At 37.6% G+C, this 23248-nt stretch overlaps 1 protein-coding gene across 5 annotated transcripts in view; it reads left to right on the forward strand.

Moving 5' to 3' along the window:
* The window catches only part of LOC135468460 (RAC-gamma serine/threonine-protein kinase-like), a 43442-nt gene that overhangs the window by 9320 nt on the left and 10874 nt on the right, over positions 1-23248 (forward strand). For 2 of the 5 annotated variants that reach the window (XM_064746732.1, XM_064746731.1), the window contains exons 1-11: positions 4868-4969; positions 7291-7371; positions 12588-12710; positions 14755-14866; positions 15605-15704; positions 17706-17837; positions 18608-18673; positions 19207-19398; positions 19651-19779; positions 20306-20520; positions 21907-21994. In XM_064746732.1, the coding sequence (XP_064602802.1) occupies positions 4903-4969; positions 7291-7371; positions 12588-12710; positions 14755-14866; positions 15605-15704; positions 17706-17837; positions 18608-18673; positions 19207-19398; positions 19651-19779; positions 20306-20520; positions 21907-21994 (1305 nt within the window). In that variant the 5' untranslated portion in view covers positions 4868-4902. Of the gene's footprint in view, positions 1-4260; positions 4302-4867; positions 4970-7290; positions 7372-12587; positions 12711-14754; positions 14867-15604; positions 15705-17705; positions 17838-18607; positions 18674-19206; positions 19399-19650; positions 19780-20305; positions 20521-21906; positions 21995-23248 lie in introns of those variants that run through there. The other 3 variants (XM_064746734.1, XM_064746733.1, XM_064746735.1) reach the window with 2 other exon arrangements.

Raw genomic sequence — 23248 nt, forward strand, 5'->3', positions numbered from 1 at the left:
TGTTCAAAATTGAGAATTACACACTTACCATAACCTGATGAAATCAAAGTTGTTCTGCTTGATAAAATGATTAGGAATTCGAGGTGGCAGTGACTAGATTATATCACGCCCCGTGAGCTGAAAATTGACTTGGCAAATGTTTATTGATAGTGCAATGTGACGAGAGAGTTAGCAGGGGCTAGAAGATGGGCTATTACTCATTTCTGACAAACAGTATAATTAAGCTGTCGTTGTGAGGCGAGTGTACATGTATTCTGCCCACTTTGTGATAATATGGGAGCCTATATGTCATACATGGACGTTGGCACATACATATATGTGTGTATTTATACAGGATACCTGCTGATAGTTCAGCTGATCGATCTCTTTACACATCGGTGTGGTAAACACACATTGCTGGATCAAAGTTCATTTGCTTTCATTTTGAAGGATGTTCCTGGGGAGGCAGAGAGAAACTAAATTTCAATTCAATCAAGTTCAATCAAGATGCTGGTTTGATTAATCTGCTCCGTGCCTAAATTTGTCAACAAAACTGAATCCTATCCAGACTAATCACTTTTTGATATAATACTGATAGTTCTACTACTTGTACATTTTGTACAAATTCTTCTGGTATTTGTGGAAGCACGTTCATACTTCAACTACTATGTTTCTGCATTCTGCATATTAACGATAATCACTTGCCAAAAAACTCCTTTTTTAATTCATGTACACAGTGCATTAAAGACAAACAAAGGTGAAATAATTCTACAACATATGTGGAGTGATGTACATGTATGTCTAAAATGAATTGTTTATCATTGAATATTCACAGAGTGAAACAAGTCTACCCATACGCGTATGTAGATTGAACCACAAATTAAAGGATACACGAAACGCTTGGTTTTTTTAACATGTACTTCTTAATATGGAGCATAGGATATGGCCTAACATATGGACATGCATGTGGCCTGACATATGGACATGCATGTGGCCTAACATATGGACATGCATGTGGCCTAACATATGGTCATGCATGTGGCCTAATATATGAAAGATAAAACAAGCTTCTTATCTTATTACGGTGTAGAAATGGCTTTAAACCACTATTTTCCTAAAGCCCCAGCGGTCGGTCGGGAAATTAAGTAGGCCTCTGTGACGACATCAACTGTTTTAGCTGTGAAAACAACTTTATTGGGGGGGGGGGGGGAGCCCGAATTGGGGGACTTAAGCTGGACCCAAGTTCACCGTGTGTTCATCAATGACATAATTTCTAAAAATTTCTGACCATTGGTGCATAAAACAGAGTAGTAGAATAAAATATGCTTCAAAAAAGAAAATTTTCTCTTTTTTTTTATTGCTTATCTTCTTTCATTTTCCTCAAAACCATACTCTCCAATTTATATTACCATTTCATGTACCCTTGAAGTTATGAACATAATGGAGTACATGTACATTCATATAGAGTAAATAACATGAGCCAAAGTGACAGACCTGAAGTATTTGAAAAATCTTTGAGGGTTTAGATTCACGGATTTTTGACGTGTACGTATTTGAAAAAAAAAAAGAAAAAAAACCAAGCCATTAGGGTATGGGAATCTAATTTTCATATTTCCATTTAATTTTTTTTTAGTGAACATTTTAAAACTTTTCAAAAACCTATTCATTTGATTTTATATGTATACATGTACATGTGTACTGGCCCTAGACCTACCACTATTTGAATTGGGCTTGTCTGTGTCAGTACAGGTACATGTAGGTTTGCAAGCAAAGCCCACATTCATGTACAACAGATACGTGAACCATCTGCTCTGTTTCACACCCTAACTGGTACATCGTGGTCTGGGTGTAATTGGTCAACTGTACATGTAGTCAGCCTGGTAATGCGTCATGGCACTGGAGTCTAATCAGCCATCTGCTAAACTATTTTGTGTGCTGTGTTGTAAATATAATAGTAAGGCTTTTCCTAACATACATGATGACCCCCTACAGTGGCCTAATGGTTTGAGGGTTTGTTTTGAAGTTGGGAGACCTGGGATCAAAACCGGCTCAGGTCGACTTTCAACAAAGTCTTAAAATAGAACCGGTTGGCCTTGTGTCGGTGTAATGTGGCTGGGTGGGGTGTCATGTCTGGTGTCTTCGACATAATTCAGTGGAGACATGGACACAACACAACCTATGTGCACAAACCTAATGACTTGTCGTCAGATGACTGAACGATTGTTCATGAAAAGTGAAACTACATGGACAGCACTGTTGTGTACAACACATAGATTTTAGAAAACATTTGTAAATCCCATATACACTTTGACAGGGGCTGCTTCCTTGTTTGAATATTGCATTGTTTGTAAATGCAATGTGTGACTTCAGTCTGGCAAGGTTAGAAAACAACTGATAGGGGAGTATTTAAAAGTCTGATGATAAGGTAAACAACACATGCTATGACCAAGGTCATGCTGAACCAGCCAAACTTAATCTGAATGTGCTTGCTCAAGCCGTCAGGCATTGAGATTTACGGCATTGAGATTTACGCCGACATGGCAGCTTTACATTTACATTTACATTTACATTTACATTAACCAATCTCTCAGGCTAATGATCATGGATGTCTGGTCGATCTATCAGTTCAGATGTATATCGAATATCAAATCATTAAAATGACAGATAATATATGTGTGTGTTGCAGTGACGAAGCTGTTAACTTTAACAGTGCTCAGCCTCTGTTATGTACATGTATAAATAATTGTACACAAAATAATTTGTCAAAAAAATGACAAACCACATAGCAGTACAATGTTGGCCAAAAAGAAATGAAAAAGAAAAAGGAGAAATTGTTGTTTATAGAAGAGGGGTAAATATAGGTGATCATGTGCATGTTATTAGGTTGTTGTGAAACGACCAGGAATAGACTGCACATGTTCAGGATAGCATATAACTGTCACTACTGGGTTATTGATCACAGAGATGTGATTTACTGGGCTTTGCTGTACACAGCCACTCCTCAGTGTGGTCAGAGGAAGAAGAAAGCAGTCCCAAAATGAATTGTCGGGACACTAGGGGTTATGGCAGGGTCAACTGTATGTCAAATTAAGCATTGCTGCACATGTTCAGACAACATGCTAAACTCCCCCCTCCCCTCTTCGTGTGCTTGCAATATGGCCTAGAGGCAGATAAAAATATTTGGGAGTTTTCTCCAGTTTAAAGAGGGGTTGGCTTTCACCTTGTCAACTTTCAAGACAGGTCAGCTGTGTATGTCTTATTATAGACAGATTTCACTGCAGATTTAAATTAAAAGATATCGCAGGTCATCTTCAGTATTTTGCTTCAGTGTGCGAGATATTCCTTTTACATATATTTCAATTGCTGCTCTGGTGTCTGCCTTCAGTCAGAATTAAGATTTTTGAGGTGGATGGCAAAGCGCACTGGGTTATTGAACTTCTCAAAGGGTATCAGTACTGCAGTTTCCTGTATCCTGACGACCATCATATATGTGCAACATTGTTGAATATGATGGTGAACACTGATCGATTTTGCACATTAGCTCTTTTTTGGTGAGTCAATTGTGAAAAATCGTATAATCTTAAAGAATTAAATGATAATCATGGAAATAAAAAAAATAAAAAGATGCAAATGTAGAGCTTTCCATATGTTATTTTTTGAAATGGAAATCCACTTAATATCAATACCATGTTTTTGCATGCATGAGTTGAGATATTAGTGTTTTGTAGTCTGTCTCTACATCCATGACTGCACATGTATGTGATACTGTGTACATGTATCTTTGACAAGGTTCCAATACAATACCCTCGTTCTTAAACTCTGTATGCCTAATGCGCCTCATACCATGTTAACATATTGATGTACATGTCCATGCATGTGGTTACTCCAGTATGTAACCATGGTGCATATGATTAGAGAAGTGTATTAACATGTACATCGTCCAGCGTTGAGGTCAGTTGGAGTGAGCTCTGGTAAATGACAGTCATACTGTCCTTTCATGCTGAAGCCCCTGTGTCTAGACACATTGCAGCTTGCCTTTCTGTTTTCTGGTCTGATTATTAATTAAAGTCGAGCAAACGCACATGCAAGATATCGTAAATTAAGCTAGACAGAAAGTTGACAAGCTGACACTTAGCGGTATTAACACCTTTGCTCTGTGTAGTGTGTCGGGGTTGCTAGTGCACAGGTGTGTGTAGAAGACATAGTCGTGTTGACATGACTGGGATGTATGTCGTACAACCAGTGTACATACCAAATGAATTAGGCCGTGACTGACTTTAGGGTACATGTACCAGTATGCAGTACAGCATTATGCTGAACAGGTATGGCTACTTTCTAAAGCAGCTGTGGATGTGTGAACAAAGGTAAAAGGTAAAGCTCGTTTAAAACAAACGCGCAGCACACAAAAGCGCATACAGTGTAATGTGGGAGTTTTGGGACGCTGAGTTTGGGTGGCCAAAAAAATTGGAATGTCAAAGCTAATGTTTACTACACAGAGAAAAATTGTTTGCTTGTGGCTGGCAATCCTGATCATGTGTTTTGTTTGTTAGAGCTTTCTGGTGGGGATGAATGTATGAGAGTGAACCCCGCTACGTTCACAACAGTTGATCATGTTATACGTAGATGGGGACAAAGAGCTACATTTGACTCATTTCCCCTTTAGCTGGTTAATAGCAGAGGAAAATCCTGATACACCAGTTACTTTCAGCTTGAGGTGGTAATTCACAACCGGACAGAGTACAGCTTACTTGAGTAGATGGAACATTCGTGTAACCAGCATGTGATGTTTAAGACTCTCTGCCACATTTTCACTATGGTTGAGAACAAATCATAGACTTTGAGAAAGCCTCTGTGTTTTTTTTTTTTTATTTATTCTTTTCTGGTGTAATTAGTAGCTAATTTATCTGGCTCAGTAGCGTGGACATGATTTTTCGCAGACCTCGCCTGTTTTCTAGCGATCGTTTTAAGACTTCAACATGCGAAGTATCAGGTAGGTTTAAACTAAGCAGTGACGCTGCTGTTGTTGTTGTTGCAGTTGTCCTGAAGAAGAAGTTATGAATTTATTATGTTTAGGCTGTTCATTGGATAAACAGAATCCTGAGACAGTGACATACAGTTTTATATACATGGTGCTGTAACTGCATGAAGTAATGCACTTGATATCTTAGATGATGTCCTGGATATCTGAGATGTAAGGAAGTTGCTCTGTCTTTAAACAACTCTCTGACGAGAGGTAGGCCTATATGGGCTGAATACATTGTATTTCATGTAGTGTTTAGGAAAGACAACATTAGACTAAATGTATTTATGCGTCAAGCAGCACAATGATTACCCAGAACCCCCTCACTAATATGATTGCTATTAGTTTAATTCAAGCTTGTGCTGGGTCCCCCCCCCCCCCCCACCCCCTTTCCCGGTTGGGCTTGTACAGCGTTAATATATATCCATCTATTCAGTTTGCAAAGAATGCGTTTTTATTTTTATTATTTTGCATAAGCAAGATATCATAGCTCAAAGTGAGCAAGTTGGTGTAAATATGTCTTATAATTGAGTTTCATTTGTATCTGGGGCTGTAGTGATTCTCTGTACACAGCAGCTGAATTTGACATCAGGGGAAGTCTGTGATGGTACACTGGGTACATAAATGCACAGCCTGAGTTAGATTGAGGGCAAGGTGCAGTCACCAAAAGGAGGGAACCATAAATCATAATGAATCAGAATAAAATATGGGCAGTAAATACTCAAAAATCATTCAGTGAATAACAAAGTGAAAAACAAAGGTGATCAGTTAAATAAGGGTAGTCAAGGCAAACAGCACAAAGTATTACATGTGACAGTGTTATCAGAGATAAGTGACCATCTTAGGGATAATGGTATGGATTGATGTAAGACGCACTCCACATATTATAGAGATATGGAGATATTCCTGGAGGGCATTCATTAACCTTGCCTTCATCAAGGTGTAGTACCTCCTTACATTACCCATCCATCAATGTCCAGGGCTAAACCACCAGTCTCTTTAGCCCGGAGAGTAAACAGAATGATTTTGTTGACGAGTTCAGTTGACTGTATTCCTGATCAATACCGGTGATGTCACATCATTGCAGGGCTGCATTAGCAGTAGACTGATACGTTGCTTTTCTTGATTTAATAAACATGCTGCAGATATGTACATTGCCAAATCTTGACTTCAGGTTTTACATGCAGATGTACACGTCAAGATGTGCTGATTATAGAATTTAATGATTGGTGTGTTGTATTGTATTTATGGAGTATTTATGGAAGGAGATAATTCAAGCAAATCGGTTTGCTCTTTGATAGGGTGTTCAGAAACACAAATACTGTGGTCAGTGTTGTAGTTTTATCCTTCGTAAATATAAGGAAGAGAAGAAAAATATAGAAGGATATACATATACATTGTACACACAGGTTTATGTATCTTACTTCTTCCATGCTGGTGGGCTATTGTTTACTAATACCCATAGTAGTAAATGTTGATGGCAAATAGTTTGCAGCCTCTTCAGCATATACTGCTTTGTGGTCACGATTACCAGTATGTGGTCACATACTGTTGATACTTACACACTGTTGTTTTCTGCTGCCTAACCAGAAAAATAACTAGCCTTTGTATAATTGTGCGAAATTTAGTTCCCATAATCAAGAAATGTTTTCTAACAACTGCACATGTTAAACCAGAAAATATGAATAATATCAGCTGTTTTATAAGGAGCTGATTTTATTGTTCTGTGTGTTAGTACACATGTAATCTGAGGCTGCTGTATTTCACCTAAAGGTTGGTATATACAAATGAACTTTCAGAAACTCATAATCTTAAAAACCTTAAAATGATACTTCTGATGTCAGCACTTAAATTTTTCTGATAAGAAATTAATTAGACTTCACAAAAACTTTAGAAGTGGCTTAATGAGGTGGATGAAACCATCAGTATCAAGCAAAATATGCTTGTTTATTTCTCCCATTTCTTTCTGAACCCAGTAGATCATAATTGTGACATAAGCAGTCAACAAGCTGACAATGAATTCCCAGCGTAGAATGCATTTACCTGTTCAGAGCACTTTTACTGTGTGATTTATGAATGTCTGGGTAATCATTACGAAACTGAGGTTGATGACTGTTTACCATGTACAGTTCATGTCAATCTCAGACGGGTTCATATTGCAATTCTTGGTAATCCATTATGTAACAACGAATGTATGTTGCCATATCAACTGTAATAATTTAGTTGTTTACATACATGTACATGTGTGTTTTACGAATGTTTTAATGTTTTTTGTCTTTTCCTCCGCACAGAATTGCACCCTCCTCAGCCTGTGGCCATGAATGCGGATGGCCAGATGCCCGTGGTTAAGGAGGGCTATTTATTAAAAAGGGGTAAGTACATGTATTTAACAAAAAGCACATGTAGAGCTTGCCCTTACAAAGTATTAAAGGTGGAGGTGGGGGATGAGGGATTGGGTGGTGGGGGTGATGTCAGGTGTTTGGGTAAGCTTTGTGTTAAGGTCACAAATATTCTGTAGCTGTATAAATCAAGGTCAACTTAGCCTGCAAGTTAAACTGAAGCAGGTTCCTTGAAACTGTGTGTTAATTCTGTGGTTTGATTAGAGCCACGTAAATTGTGCTTTTAAATTTTTCAAACTTTTGTTTTGTTTTCATGTTTGGCTGGACCAGGCCAAAACAAAAGTTTAAACTACATACTGCTATTGATTCCATCACTTCCATCACAGTGCATTCTTGCGTACATGTAAGCGTATAACACTTTGCTTTGTAGGTTCATGCGGAAAGAGGAGATTGTGGAAAATTATGATTCCCGCTGAAAACCGGTAGTTTGATAAAATACATTGATGTCACAAGAGTTGACGAGTTGGTTTCGTTGTTTCAGGTTTTATGTATAAACCATTTCCCATAAATTGTCCCAATGATTGAACAAGGGCTAGACTTTCTTTTGACACAGCTGTTAATTGATCATGCCTAGGTTATGAAAGATTAAAGGAATACATGTAAGATGAAAAAAAAAATACCCAAATTAATTTCCTAATTCCAATTATGGTACAAAGAGGTTGTCTGATTTATGACTGACACATGCTAGCGTACTGTGGTGACGGACAAGCATATGCCTGAGACTGTCTGGTTCTGTGCACTCTAAGACATGATCAGGTGAATACAGAATCACCACAAACATGTAAACAACTTCAGAAAAGTCTGCCCAAAGCCCCAGGAATTCAAGTTAAATATTCATGCTCATGTGACTGTGGAGAGAAGCCCAGATTGGCAAATTGTTTTCTGAGAGCCTCAAGGACTACTGCTGCTGCTCTGTTGTCCTGGTCGGCTGATGCCTTCAGACACAGTCCCCCTTTTCCCCTCCTCTCATTGACCTTCACCTTTCTGCTGTGTAGGGTGGGACGGAGCTTGGTAAACAACCATCGCCAGCACGGAAGCAGAAAGCAGTTTTTCAACAGAGGCCTGGGCAGGCTGCCTCATGTATCAGCTGTATTTTCCTGTTTACTTGTCCAGGTGTCTGAAGACTGCACCTCCCAGCAAGTGTATCACTCTGGACACATAAACACCACTTTAAAGCTGCTATGTGCTTATTGATTTCTGCCTGCCCAACTAATCTGATTATGTCAGGGGGACCTGGTTGTCTCGAAATATCTGCCATGCACGCCCCCCCACCCTACCTTCCAGTGGAATCACTGGCTTGTGGTGGTATTATTAAACCACTTGCATACAGAACAAAACAGGTGCTCCCTTTACACAATAACAAGAGATTGATTTACCCAGCTGTCAAAACACATGTATATCATAGTGACTGGTCAGGGAATATATGTGGACATGTATTATTTATGAAAAGGGCTTGTATTATAATGAGAGGATAATATGTGAATATAATAATACACATGCACAAAGCCAGGTTCATACTCAGTTGTACAGTTTGGCCCTTGACAAAAGTCTTTATGTACCATAGTAAATATTATTGCACAATTTTGTTTTTTGTGATAAGTGTCAAACAGTCTTAAATAAGTTGATCAGTATTAACTTATTGATTAAATAATGATATAATTTATAAATTAATTCTTTTTTTTCCTTTTTATGTGTGGAAAATGTTTATGGAATTCTGTTTTAAAGGGTTGCTGTGGCCTCTCCAACTCAGTTCACGCATTTACTGGAATTGTATTAGTGGGTTTGCTGAAGCCTGTGATGATATTGATGCTGTAATACCATGCATCCTTTATGTAACATGCTATCAGACAGTCATATATCTGAATTTGCATCTTTCTGGAAACGTTGCCTTCACCTACATGTATTATAATACTTGATGTATAAGTTTAGTTGTCATTATCATTCAGCTGTACATCTTATACCTTATTTCACCTTATGCTTTGAATATGGAGACCTGGAATCAAACCCCAGTCAGGTCATACCAAAGACTTCAAAAATGACACTGTTCGCTGCCTGGCTTAGCACTTAGGAGTGAGAGGTTTATTGAACGAGGAAACAACACTAGTCGTCCCAGTGTCAGAATAATGTGACGGATGATTTGTCATGTCTGGTGTCTTTGGCATGATACTTCAGTAGTGGTAGCACTTTGACTGCATGGACTCGCTGTTCCACAAGAAGACACAGTTTATGTACACAAACTTACTGATTCATCCTCGTCATATATCTGAAAGAGCAATGTAAAAACCCCACAGATACATGCATATTAATTTACCTTATCTTTCATGTTGTGAGAAAAACCACAGTGTCTCCATAATTATGTGACAGCAGGCTACTCAAGAAAATGCATCTTTAATACATATGTGTTAAGGTCTTTCAAAAAAAACAATTTGTCAGGATTAAAATTTCATCTTTTTTGTAAGTTGACTTTTTATATGGGAAGGATGGTGAAATTATCTTCAATAATACAGCGATAATTTTGGAAACAAAATTCCCATTTTGTCAGGGTTGAAGCTACATGTACATGTACTTAGTACTTCTTACTAATCATCAGTTTGCCTCTTAAAACTGGATAATGCAAAGTTACGATACTAAAAGCAAAGTGAACAGTGTCTTCTCGTTAATGTGAGAAATAATTATAATGTGATAAAACAAGCTTTATACAGCATTTTATCATCAAGCTTTTGGAAAGCATTTGTTCCATCATCATGTCATAAAGTGGTTCACTTCCACTTGTAAATGTTGGCATTCTCTTCTCTTCCTGTAAGCTGAAGTTACAGGAAGTGAATCTTAATTGTATAGACTATAAAGTGAATAACATTCAAAATTATTAAACAATTGATTTTTGTGATTAAATCCTTCATTTGTGTAAAACATTATGGATATATCTTCAGACACTGTATTATGTTAGTAAAATCTTGCATAAAATCTTGTGAATTCAGATTGCCATATTGTTTTATCTCCATATTGAAATTACTTTTGAAGAACACAGGCCGGTTTCATGAAGTTCACTTAGCCCAGTAAACCCTGAAAACATAAGTTGTAGAGATATGAAGTACACTTAGCTGGGGGTCACTTAACACAGTATGCTTCATGTTTATAGATACGGTACTGTAAATCTTTAACCGTTTCAGCCACTAAAGCACTATTTTCAGTGGTATTTATGAATACAGTTATTATGCAAATGATCCTAAAAATTATTTGGTTTTACTGGTATCACTTAAGATGCAAGCTTCCCTAAACTGTGCAGATTATTTCTCTACACTTCAGAGTTCTTGCAGAATATTTCAAAATAATGGTTGCAGATGTGGGTGAAAGAATGAGGGTATACATGTACATGTAGCAAAAGCTTGAAGAATAAGGTGGAAAGTGTTTTTACTTGTACATCTAGTTGCGTTTAATAGATTAATTTTTTTCTTGAATATTCCTCCTAAATTGAATTATGAATCATTTATAGACATAACAAAGACTCTAAAGGGAGAAAAAGAAGAAACTGACACTCGCTTTAATGTGGGTGCACATGTACACTGTTAATTAGATTTACTCGAAAATTTATGACTGGGTATCTCTTGTAAAAATGTCTCTTAGCTCCTCTTTAATCTGGTTCCCATCGTTCATATGCTATGGGACATGTACTGAACATGTGTGTGTTTTTTGTCACTCGGTTGGGGTCACATGGGGGGCACATTAAACAAGCTGTAGGCTGTAGTTCATTCAAGTTGTTTATGCGAAAGGAAATCACCTTTTCTCCTTGCCATTAAATAATCGTCTGATCACAAGATAGACCTGAAGTGAAAATTAAGGTGAAGAAATGAGGTCATATTACTTTTACATAGTACTTTGTACACGACTGGGTTCGTCTTCAACACAAGCTTGACCAGAACCCACTAGCAGAAGAATCCTTTTGGCTAGTACCGGCTTCCGAAAACTCGGTACAGTGTCTGCTTCGGTTGCGACAGTAAACCATATTACTCACTCATTCACTCCCTTTGGCTAAGGATATTGACACTTCCTCGACCAAATAGTTTATAAGAGCTGACGCATGTACATGGCTGTGGGAGTAATCAAAAAGACCTTAGGCTAAGGATGCTTTGTGCAAGTTCATTGGATTTATTTATCTGATTAGGCTTTTATGCCATAATCAAGAATATTACACTTATATGATGGCAGCAAGCATTATGGTGGAAGGAAACCGAGCAGAGCCAGGTAGAAAGTTGATCGAATCCATGTCTACATTTTACCTTTAGACAGGTGTAGCTACCATTAGATACAAAATCTTATTTCTCTTTTGCACTTTTTGTGTGTTAATTTCATTTTGGTGTATAAACGTTTGGTGTATCTTAGTTGTTATTAATTGCAATATGTATATTTACTACTGTAATGCTTCAAACTTTAGTACCATTATTCTGTGTAAACTGATAAAATTATACCATACTTAATTAAATGAAGCACTAAAATTGGCCAACCCAACCAACATAGCAACAGGTTAGAAAATGACAGTGTTGCTCTATGGTATACGAAAAGGTTGAGGAATTAGGGTGCGAGTATTTTATTCACAAAATGCATAGACGGTGCTTCAGTCTTGGATAGATTCAGCACCTCCATTGTTCTCAAGACGAACTGATCTGAATAGGTTATTGTAAGATGTTAAATTAATTTCTGCCCTGAGAAGAACGATCAAAATTGTGTAAATTATGTTTTCAGATTTAGTCTAATTGCACACTTAATGGTCAGATTTGTTGAGGATAAAGGGTACATACATACCCGTACCCGTCACAAGCATTTGTAATCACAGAATATGAACCTAATGTTCATACACCTGGATCCATTGTAGTGATCCAGATTGTTAAATCCAGCATAGAACATCAGAGAACATGACAGTATTTTTGATTGTGAACTTGAATTTTGAATTTTACTTGGCTGTTGCCATGGCTTAAGAAGCACAGCACAGTTTTTACCGTATGTCTGTCTCTATCCATCCATCTATCGGGGCGACAGGTGGTTCCTTGACTCTCTATAACCATGGACAGTCTCTCTATTGCATCAACAGCCATACTCAAAGGCTTCGTCACCGCGGCAACAGCACACCATCAACTTAGAGCGTGCTCCACAAATAAGTGTAAGGATTAACTCAGTTTTCTTTATTTCTCCAGGAGAGCACATTCGGAATTGGAGGAAGCGCTACTTTATTCTCCGAAAAGATGGTTCCTTTTTTGGCTTCAGAGCTAAGCCAGACCAAAGACTAGCAGACCCATTGAATAATTTTACAGTGAAAGGTAAGGTTCTCCAGTGAAGCCTTTGTGATGTCCATGTTTTCAAACATCTTGCTCATAATTTCCCTTACGTTGTGTGCTCATTAAACCCAGTTATCCGCTAGACACACACCTGCACATTCCGCAATTAGGAAGTTATTGTTTCCCATTTTGATTCTCAACATCCTAACATAAACCACCATTAACTTGGAAATTATGGTCATAAGTAAAATAAGACGCAAAATCTCCAAACATACATACATATAAAACTATGGTTTACTGTTATCTGCATATGGTGATATCCCATGCACTTATTGGGTTTATCTCTAAACACAGTGATATCATATGAAATGTAAACAACCACACTGGGATTTCATTGACAAGAACCTCTAGGTTTGTTCATGTGCCGTTCCAGTGTAGCAGTGAACACTTTTATTTTTGAATAGTGCACTTTTAGTACTTCGTTGTATGAATAAACGTAGATGTGATCCATGAATATCCAGCCTCATTGTTTGTCTTTATTACCAAATTTTTTACTGCAATGTCCCGTTTGTTATATGTTGTAGATACAGTAATTTTAGCCTGTTCATGCTGTTTTCTGTATAGATAGTTCACATTTGCTGTTCTGTCGGTATTTATGGGACGTTTGTTTACACTGTTGTCTGTGTGTGGAGTCCCTTCATACTGTGAAATAAATTGTGTTGATGAATGTCTGGTCATGTTGTTTGTATGGGATGTCTGTTCTTGCTGTTGTCTGTATGGGATGTCTGTTCATGCTGTTGTCTGTGTGGGATGCCTGTTCATGCTGTTTGTATGGAATATTTCTTCATGTTGTCTGTATGGATGTCTATTCATGCTGTTGTCTGTATGGAATGTCTGTTCATGCTGTTGTCTGTATGGAATGTCTGTTCATGTTGTTTGTATGAAATGTCTGTTCATGTTGTTTGTATGAAATGTCTGTTCATGTTGTCCTATGTGGAATGTCTCTTCATGCTGTTGTCTGTAGGGGATGCCTGTTCATGCTGTTGGATGTGTGGTTCATGATATTATTTGTGTGAGATGTCTGTTTATGCTGTAGTCTGTATGAGATGTCTGTTATACATTTGCCTGTATGGTCACTTTGCATATGATTGTATGGAATATTATGTCATGTTCTTGTCTGTATAGGATATTACGTCATGTTCTTGTCTGTATAGGATATGAGGTCATGTTTGTATAGGATGTCATTTCATGCTGTTGTCTGCGTGGGGTGTCTGGTCATATGATTGTTTGTATAGGATATTAAGTCATATTGCCCTCTGTATGGGATGTCTCTTCATATGTTAGTCTGTATAGGATATGAGGTCATTTTTCTATGGGGTGTCATTTCATGCTGTTGTCTGTACGGGATGTGTGGTCACATGATTGTATAGGACATTAGGTCATATTGCCCTCTGTAAGGGATGTCTGGTCATATGATTGTCTGTATGGGATGTCTGGTCATATGATTGTCTGTATAGGACATTAGGTCATATTGCCCTCTGTAAGGGATGTCTGGTCATATGATTGTCTGTATGGGATGTCTGGTCATATGATTGTCTGTATAGGACATTAGGTTATATTGCCCTCTGTATGGGATGTCTGGTCATATGATTGTCTGTATGGGATGTCTGGTCAATATGATTGCCTGTAGGATATTTAGTCATATTGCTCTGTAAGGGATGTCTCTTCACACAGTCATCTGTATAGGATATTAGATCATGTTGTTTTCTTTATGGTATGACAGTTCATGCTTTGGCAGAAAATGGCTGCAGTACTTGTCAAAGTCGCATTAAGCCATATTCACTCATTTGTTCAGTTCATGTTTTTGCCTGCAGAGGCTGAGTGTTTAAGCAATTAAGGTGTGCCACATTCTCTGCTTGTGTGCATATCCTCTGGGCATGTATAAATGTGTGTTAATTTGCTGAAGTTGTATGTTTTATCTGCATAATACTTGGATGTACAGTATAGTGTATGCTCAGCCATTATCTATTAATGTTGATCAAGCCTTCAAGTTCATGACACTGTGTAAACTTGTATTTGTATTTAGGATGTCAGCTTATGAAGCAGGAGAAGCCGAAGCCAAATACATTTGTAATCAGAGGTTTACAATGGACAACTGTTGTAGAACGTATGTTTAGTGTGGACTCCACAGAAGAAAGGTAAGTGACTTCACACTCATTCACAGATTCTGGCAAATCTGTAGTAACACTTACGTTTTAGACATTAGTATAGGTGATATTAAATAAGCAGATTTATATGTGTATTTATGTCAAAAATAATGCTGAAAAAAACTATACAACATGCCATTATAAAATGGTAGAAATTTGATAATTTATAATGGGTTAAAGCTGAATGTTGTCGTCAAAAGGAAATCAATGTGAGGATATAAAAACAATCATAACTAAATGTCAAGATGTGAAATTTTTGTTTTGTCCCGTATGAATTGTGGACATCTCTGACTTACGTATGAGGGACTGTATAAGCACATATACATGTTAATGAATTTTTTCTTTTTTGGACATATACATTCCAATTATTAGGATACGATATATGTAGCTTATGTCATACAGTGTCCAGTAAACGAGAGAGCAATGTTAGGTGTGGTATCTAAAAAAACTAGTACATTGAGCTCAGGTTTTGCTCATATACAGAACACAATAACATGAGTGGGATGTTCCATCCTTGATTAGCTGTGATGAGTACAACATTAAAATTTTTTGTAATCAGGTGACATGTTCTTTGGTAGCCTTCCTAATAAATCTGCGTTTATCATTGTCTTGAACAACAGTGATTGATTTTGCGAAAAAATTCACTTGTGTTGTCCATAGATGTTATGATAAGTATGTGTAGATAGATGCATGATCATTTCTTATTTTATTGTGTATCTTTTTTCACAGGGAAGAATGGATAGCAGCAATCAAATCAGTAGCAGAAAATTTAGAAATAATCCAAGATCAGGATTACCAATTCAATCCAGAGAAATTATCCAAGAAGAAGGTATGGTATAACATTGTGCTTGTGGGTTAGCTTTCTTCTTGTATTGGGCCTGCATGGCCTGGTGGTCAGCAGGAGCCTCTCATCCATGCGGTCGCTGTGAGTTCAATTCCAGCCCAGCCCAGTCCTCTCCGGTCATGAAAGGGAAGGTCTGCGGCAACTTGCGGATGGTTGCTGGTTTCCCCCAGACTCGGCCCGGTTTCCTCGTACCATAATGCTGGCCACTGTTGTATAAGTGAAATGTTCTTGAGTATGGCTGGAAACTCAGTTCAAATAAATGTATTTTTCATGTACGGATTCTGCTGTTTTTTTTTATTTTGATACATCACATTTCACTAACGAGTGACTGTAAGGAGAGGCCACATCGCATCAATGGACTGAAGTTTCGGGTTCTCACTTGTATGGGTTGACTTTCATTAACGTTTTCATTTATATCTAACTCTAATTTAATTTACAAAGTTCCAAAACGAAATATTTGTTGCCCATGACAATAGTGTGCGTACATGCAGATTGATGGCTCCTCCGTATTAGAATTTCACAATAAACATTGTACATGTCCAAATCTATCAGATTCTGTCACATGCTGCTCAGAAACAGAGTGTTCTGGCACTTGGGGAATTAGTCTTGTGGGGGCAGATGCCACGGGTATCTAGCTAGGTTTGCCGACTATTCACTGTGATATATACTACTCCTCCGTTCTATTGTGTCTGTCCACTGACTGGTCAAAGTCAGAGTGGACACAGTCAGGTGTTGTATTAGCTCTCTGATTGTCCAGCTGTACAGGTACACAAATAGCTAAGCCCTTCTAGGTCTACACTTCCGTGTAATAATTAGCATATGGGTACACGTGAATAGGTGGTGTGGGAACTGCCAGGTAGTCAGATAATAGAGCTGACTACGACAGAAAAGACTGTTTTAGCTAGTGGCATAGTATAATTGTATATTAATGTATTGTATTCTGCTTGCAGTATGGTTTTGGTCTGCTCTACATCTAAATAGTAACCGTGTCTTTATACATAGCTAATACATACGGTGCCAGGCTATGGCCCTGAAATGAATGACCACAACAGGGCTGACGTACTGCTACTGTAATTCTGCAACTTTTTCACATGTTTGCTAGGTGAAAGTTGTGCTAAAAGGTTGAGGAATTAGTGTAATTGTATACTGTGGTGTTCAACCATATTTTCATTCATTCCTGAAATGTATAAAAGGTATACTTGTTTGCTTTCACCGGCCCCGATAGCACAGTTGGTAGAGCGTCTGCTTCGGGAGCAGTAGATCCAGGGTCAATCCTGGGTTGGATCACACCTAAGACTTTAAAAGAGGAAGTTGTAAGTTTCTCACTTGGCGTTCAGCACTAAAGGGTATAGTGCACTGATGGTGGCTTAATATCATTTTGAAAGTCACATCAGTGAAGCAACAAGGAGATCAATTAGATGCACTCTAAAGGACTCCTCCATGATCATATCACTAAAAAATTGTTAAGTACAACGGTAAACCCCAAGTATACTTGTTTGCTTTCACCGGCCCCGATATCACAGTTGGTAGAGCGTCTGCTTCGGGAGCAGTAGATCCAGGATCAATCCTGGGTCAAATCACACATAAGACTTTAAAAGAGGAAGTTGTAACTTCCTCGCTTGGCGTTCAGCATAAAGGGGACAGTGCAACAATTGGTTGACCCGTATCAGTAAAATGGCTCGGGCGGGGCGGCTTACTTGCCTTCGGTAAGTCGTCTCAGTGAAGCAGCACTAGATAAAAGAGTGGTGGAAATCTGTCCTGCAACAAGGGGGTACATTACATGCACTCTAAGGATTCCTTCATCGTCATAGGACTGAAAAATTGTTGAGTACAACATAAAACCCCAGGCACTCACTCCCTCGTTTGTCATTTGCTTTCAAGTTGTATGGTCATGCGCCGTGTTCAAATATATACCTCCTTATATTAGGTCCACTGCATTTGTAATTAAGCGCTATCAATTAATCTGTGTGCTGATTGGTGTTGTAGAGCCTGGAGGATTTTGAATATTTAAAAGTGCTAGGAAAAGGAACATTTGGCAAAGTGATCATGTGCCGAGAGAAGTCCACGGGAAGCTTATACGCCATCAAAATCCTGAAAAAAGCTGTTATCATACAGAAGGTGAGGAAGACTTGAGCTTTTATAGGGTTTATAACTGAACAGCTACTGAATGTCGCCTAAACTTTAGTATTTTTGAAGTGACACATTTTGCTTGATTCTCATTGATTCATATCCTTTATACAGTCATTGAAGAGTTTTTTTGAAGTTTGCTCAATTTCATGTCATGAAGTCCCCAGTGCCAACTTCAAAAGCATTACGTTAAGGCCTTTATTGCGTTTGAAAATACATTGCCAGAATTTAGGTTTAATACAGGACATATACGTTGCATGGTCAAAAATGGTTCAGTCACTAATGATTGTGTTAAAGAAGGGTAAATGTCTTAAAGTAAATTTGGCTGTGCAGTGTAGTTTTATCAAACTTACCAATTGACTGAGTTTTGTAAAATTACATAGAGTATTATAAAATCAGCCAATAAATTTCATTTGTGCAAATAAGCTTATCTTGGTATTTAATCAGGACAAATGCAACATCCTTGCCACTGAATTGTGACTATGAACAGGAACAGGAACTGCCTAATGCTGTTAAAACTGCCTCTCTACAGAATTGCAGAAGTATTCTGCCGGCAATATGTTAAACCTTACCTTGATATGACATTTAGGTTTTCTTTGTAAACATAAAGCCACTTTCCTTCCATTTAATTCTACACTATGGGTTGAACTGGTTGTATGAAGTGAACTGACTCAAGATTATATGTACAGTTTCTGAGTCATGAGATGAATGCTTTGACTCTTCTTATGATTGATTCTTATATGAATTATGTTTGATTTCAGGATGAAGTAGCCCACACACTAACAGAAAGTAGAGTTTTACAAACAACAAGGCATCCATTTTTAACAGTAAGATATTTTTTCTTTCTGCATTAGTATCTGTTTTAGTTGAACTTTAGTTACATTGTATATGTATATTATAAAACTGTGCTTTGTGCGTTATTCATTCAAAATGTAGCCCATTGTATATAAAATAAAATAAAAATTGTTTCTTATACATCGTTAGGTATATGGTGTGGAAGTAGTATCCCATTAAGCACTAAAACAGTTTAAAAATGTTCCAGCTGTGAATGAACTTCAGGATTGTTAAAGTGTTTTCAGTCATGTTCAATAGCCTTTAAGAGGTTTACTGTGAACATATGCTACTCTCAATGTCAAGGCCCTCAAAGTTCTGATGCACTTTTGAAAATGGAGGTTGTAAATAGAAAGTATTTAAAAAATTAAATACATACAGGTAGATGTGTATTATTGTGTGGTGCACTCGTGCATGTTTGCTGTTTTATGCTTAATAATGGTATTTTGGGGTTTAATGCTGCTAGTTTTCTCTCTGATCATGGGCTGAACCTCTTAATTTAACCATGGTATTTTCTTATTGTTTTCAGCAACTGAAGTATTCATTCCAAACAGCTGACCGCCTTTGCTTTGTCATGGAATATGTCAATGGTGGAGAATTGTTTTTCCATTTGTCCCGGGAAAGGGTATTCTCTGAGGATAGGACTCGATTCTATGGAGCAGAAATCATCTCAGCCTTAGGCTATCTGCATGAAAATAATGTTATATACAGAGATCTTAAGGTACACAGTCTGGGAGGAAGAGATCATTCAGTATTTTGATTCATTGTTACTTCAGTTTTTTTAGCCTGACTCTAGACTTTACACGCTTATGGAATAAGGTTTTCTGAGAACCCTGAACAACATGTAAGCGAATATCTTAATTTCCCTAAACATTCTAAAGTTGTTACTATCTTCCAATTTACATTATAGGAAAACAGCTTAAAATGCTGATGTTTTCAACCCTTGTTTGTTTTTGTTTTTTTGTTTGTTCAGCTGGAAAATTTATTACTTGACAAAGATGGGCACATTAAGATAGCTGATTTTGGACTGTGTAAGGAAGAGATGTTCTTTGGGGCCAGCACAAAGACATTTTGTGGTACACCTGAGTATCTGGCACCAGAGGTGAGATTTCTTATTGTAAATTTTTGTACCAGAAACGTCTGACCAAAGACATTATACTCAAACTAAATTGTGTCTTCAAAATTGCGACTCTAATATTTTCAGTCTTTTGGTTTGAAACTGATTTAAATGTTTAATCTTTTTTTACTGTGTCAATATATTTAAAATCAGTAGGTCAGTTGTATGGCCTTTTCCATGCTTAAGGATTATGTGCATCAGACTGTACATTGAAGTTGGTTCTAAATATTGTTAGATTGTTGGATTTGGGGGGAGAGAGAGAAAAACACATGGGAACGTTTTTTAAACTTTGAAGTCCATTATTTTATTCGGGATTATGGGTGGGGCAGTGAAAGGCACCAAGATTGCCCCCAAAAATGTGTCCACATTGCCAAAAGTTTGTATTGCTTTTAAAAACTAGATCGTATGATAACTATAAAATGATAGCATTGTCTCAGTTTTTGTGGAATGCATTTATGTGCATGTATTCATTGGCATCCATGTTCATGCCTGTTCTGGATGTTGCCTGTAGGTTCTTGACGACAATGACTACGGGAGAGCTGTGGACTGGTGGGGGACTGGGGTGGTCATGTACGAGATGATGTGTGGCCGACTGCCATTCTACAACAGAGACCATGAGGTTCTGTTTGAGCTCATTCTATTGTCAGAAATCAAATTCCCTCGCACACTCTCATCTGATGCCAAATCTATGTTAAGTGGCCTTTTGGACAAAGATCCCAAACTAAGGTACGAATAGCAGTTTATTTCCTTTCCTGTTGGAAATTATAGGTTGGTATAACTATTTTGCTCATACATTCTTACATTTACAAAGGACACATTATTGTAAGAACAGTATAATATATTACACCTAAAATTTGATACATAAAAAGGCTCTTTCAGAAGCACATAAAATGATACTTTTGTTGCCAACACATTTTTTGATAATAATCAAACTTCACAAAAAACTCTTTACATGGCCCTATAAATTTGATGAATCAATCAAAATCAAGCAAAATGTGGCACTCGAAAAAATGTTAAAATTTGGCACTTGAAAAATGTTAGAATTGTGATACTGTATGGTATCTCCCTCCTTAAATGTATTTTTGTATTCTGCGTGCTATCCTGCCTGTATACTGTGACTGAATAGACCGGGATCATTTACAGATTTGTCGCTGCTATTATTTCTATGCTGTGATTAGTCTTAATTCCATGTTAATTTAATATGTGTTCCAACTGCTGAATAAATCAGATCAAGGTTATTTTTCCAAACATCTTTCCTGGGTGGTTTGACTGTGGCGTCCGGTCAGGATATCTGCTTGGGGTACTTGATAAATTGTGATGGTTTTCCTCAGGCTCTGCCTGTTATCCTCCTGCTATGCTGTCAGCCAAATCTCCTTGGACATATCAACAAAACTTAAATCTATCCTTTTATGTTAAGCTGTGAGTGATTTGGAGGTTTTTTTTTATTTCTAATGCTTAGGTTCTTTGTTTATTTTTCTTGGAAGAATAAAAAAAAACTTAATGCTGATCCATTAATAATGTGGTGATCAAAGAAGGAAAAGTAATCTTCTGCACAAATGGTTTAGGCTCTGACTCAAATATTTTTGATTTGTGAAATGCTTAAAAGTTTTTTATTCATGTTCCAACAGATATGATTACGTGCCACCTGTTGTGGGCTCCTAAAGCATTTCTTTTATTCTACGTTGTTTTTGGTTACTGTAAATCTTCAACTGTTTCAACCTAGAAAGCACTTTTTTGAATGAAATTTACCCATGCATTTGTTCTGAAAATGATGCTAAAAATGACTTCTTTGTGTCACTCAAGATGCCAGCGTCATAAAACTGTGACAATTATTTCTCTACTCTCCATAGTTCTCTCGGAATGTCTCAAAATGTTGGTCGCAGAGTTGGCTGAAAATGTTGAGAAAAAAAAAAAAGGTTGAAGAATTAGAGATGTGTAACTAGGATTAATAGCAAACATACATATGTCATTATCAGGCGCATTTAAACTTAGTATAAAAGACAAAAGTTTTAATAGGTGTATGAACAGTGAGTGCAAAGCATAGCATAAACGCCTGTGGAATACAGGACTGTTGTTTGGAGGATGCTGATTCTTTGTGTGATTTGATTACAGGTTAGGAGGAGGGGAGAGTGATGTCAAAGAAATTATGTCTCATCCATTCTTTTCCTGCATTAACTGGACAGATCTTTATGATAAGAAGGTAAGTTTATAAACTCTGGTATTTACATGGTGCTTACCGGGCATTGGGTGCTGCATGGTTCATGCTTACACATCAAACCTTAGTATGCACTGAGGCAGGTGACAGGCATTGATTTTATGGTATTAAACAGGTATAATGATTGGCTTTTGTAGCTCAGCGATGTAAGACAGATAGCAGTTTCAGGTATGAATGACCAGAATGGAGCATAGGTAGATAGACCAAAACGTGGCGATGCTGTGCTGCAGCAAGGCGAACTTGGTGACAGTCCAGGATGCGATAAGAGTTTTACTTTTTTTGTGTGTATTTTTGGAGCTGTTTGACTCAACTGTGCTTGAATCCTTGTGCAGGGATGAGGATTTTCAGTTAATTAGCTGATTTCAGCTGATTTAAAGGGAAAGCAGGATTTTCACAGTATCTAATCTTTAATCAAGCTAGCCAAAACTAATCATTTATCTAATGGAAGTAATCAGGTAGAAGACATTTCAGCTGATTTTGATGGAAAGGAATTCTCTTCCTTGCATGTTTCATGTCACCAAAAAGTCAAACAGTGCATGATATTTGCTGATGTTTTGTGTGACTTCCAAGGGTTGCAATGCTTTAGCATAGGCAGATGTGCCATTGTTTTTCCCCCCAAAGACCCAGATATGTTTGGCGGACTTGAAACCGCTATCTGACTTATTTTGGTACCCTAAGGTATTAGGACTTTTCACACGTATCCATATTTAGTACACAAAGTATATGTATAACCAGACACAATCAAATCATGAGCATAGTGCTGGTTTGTATGAGCTTTCTGCTACAGGCACAGGATAGTATTAAAAATGAAAGAAACAAGCTCGGTTTTCTGTTTGGAACAGTAGTGCAACGATGTAGGGCATACATGCTGGGCATCCTAGATGGTGAGTTGATGAGCCCTGGCACCGTAGAACAAGGGAGGTAATTACAGGGTACTTCGCATTCATGGGATGTACAGTTCCCTTGTCATGGAGATTAATGTTGATTAAGGGAAGTAATTAAGGGGCACTGCAGATAAAATATACAAGGTTATAAAAACGGGACAAGAACAGATACCAGTGACATTTTGTGACAGTTCTGTCCAAACTGAAATTTTGTTATTCATTCATTTATCATATGACTGAATATAAACACATTCTTTAGGTTGGCCTTTAGTGAATTACCTACCCTCTCAACTTGTGTGTTATTGTGACGAGACCTATTCATAATTGTTCAGCACAGAGATGTTAGAGCAAGGAA

The sequence above is a fragment of the Liolophura sinensis genome, chromosome 6, assembly GCF_032854445.1.
Source record: "Liolophura sinensis isolate JHLJ2023 chromosome 6, CUHK_Ljap_v2, whole genome shotgun sequence".
NCBI classification, from domain to species: Eukaryota; Metazoa; Mollusca; class Polyplacophora; order Chitonida; family Chitonidae; genus Liolophura; species Liolophura sinensis.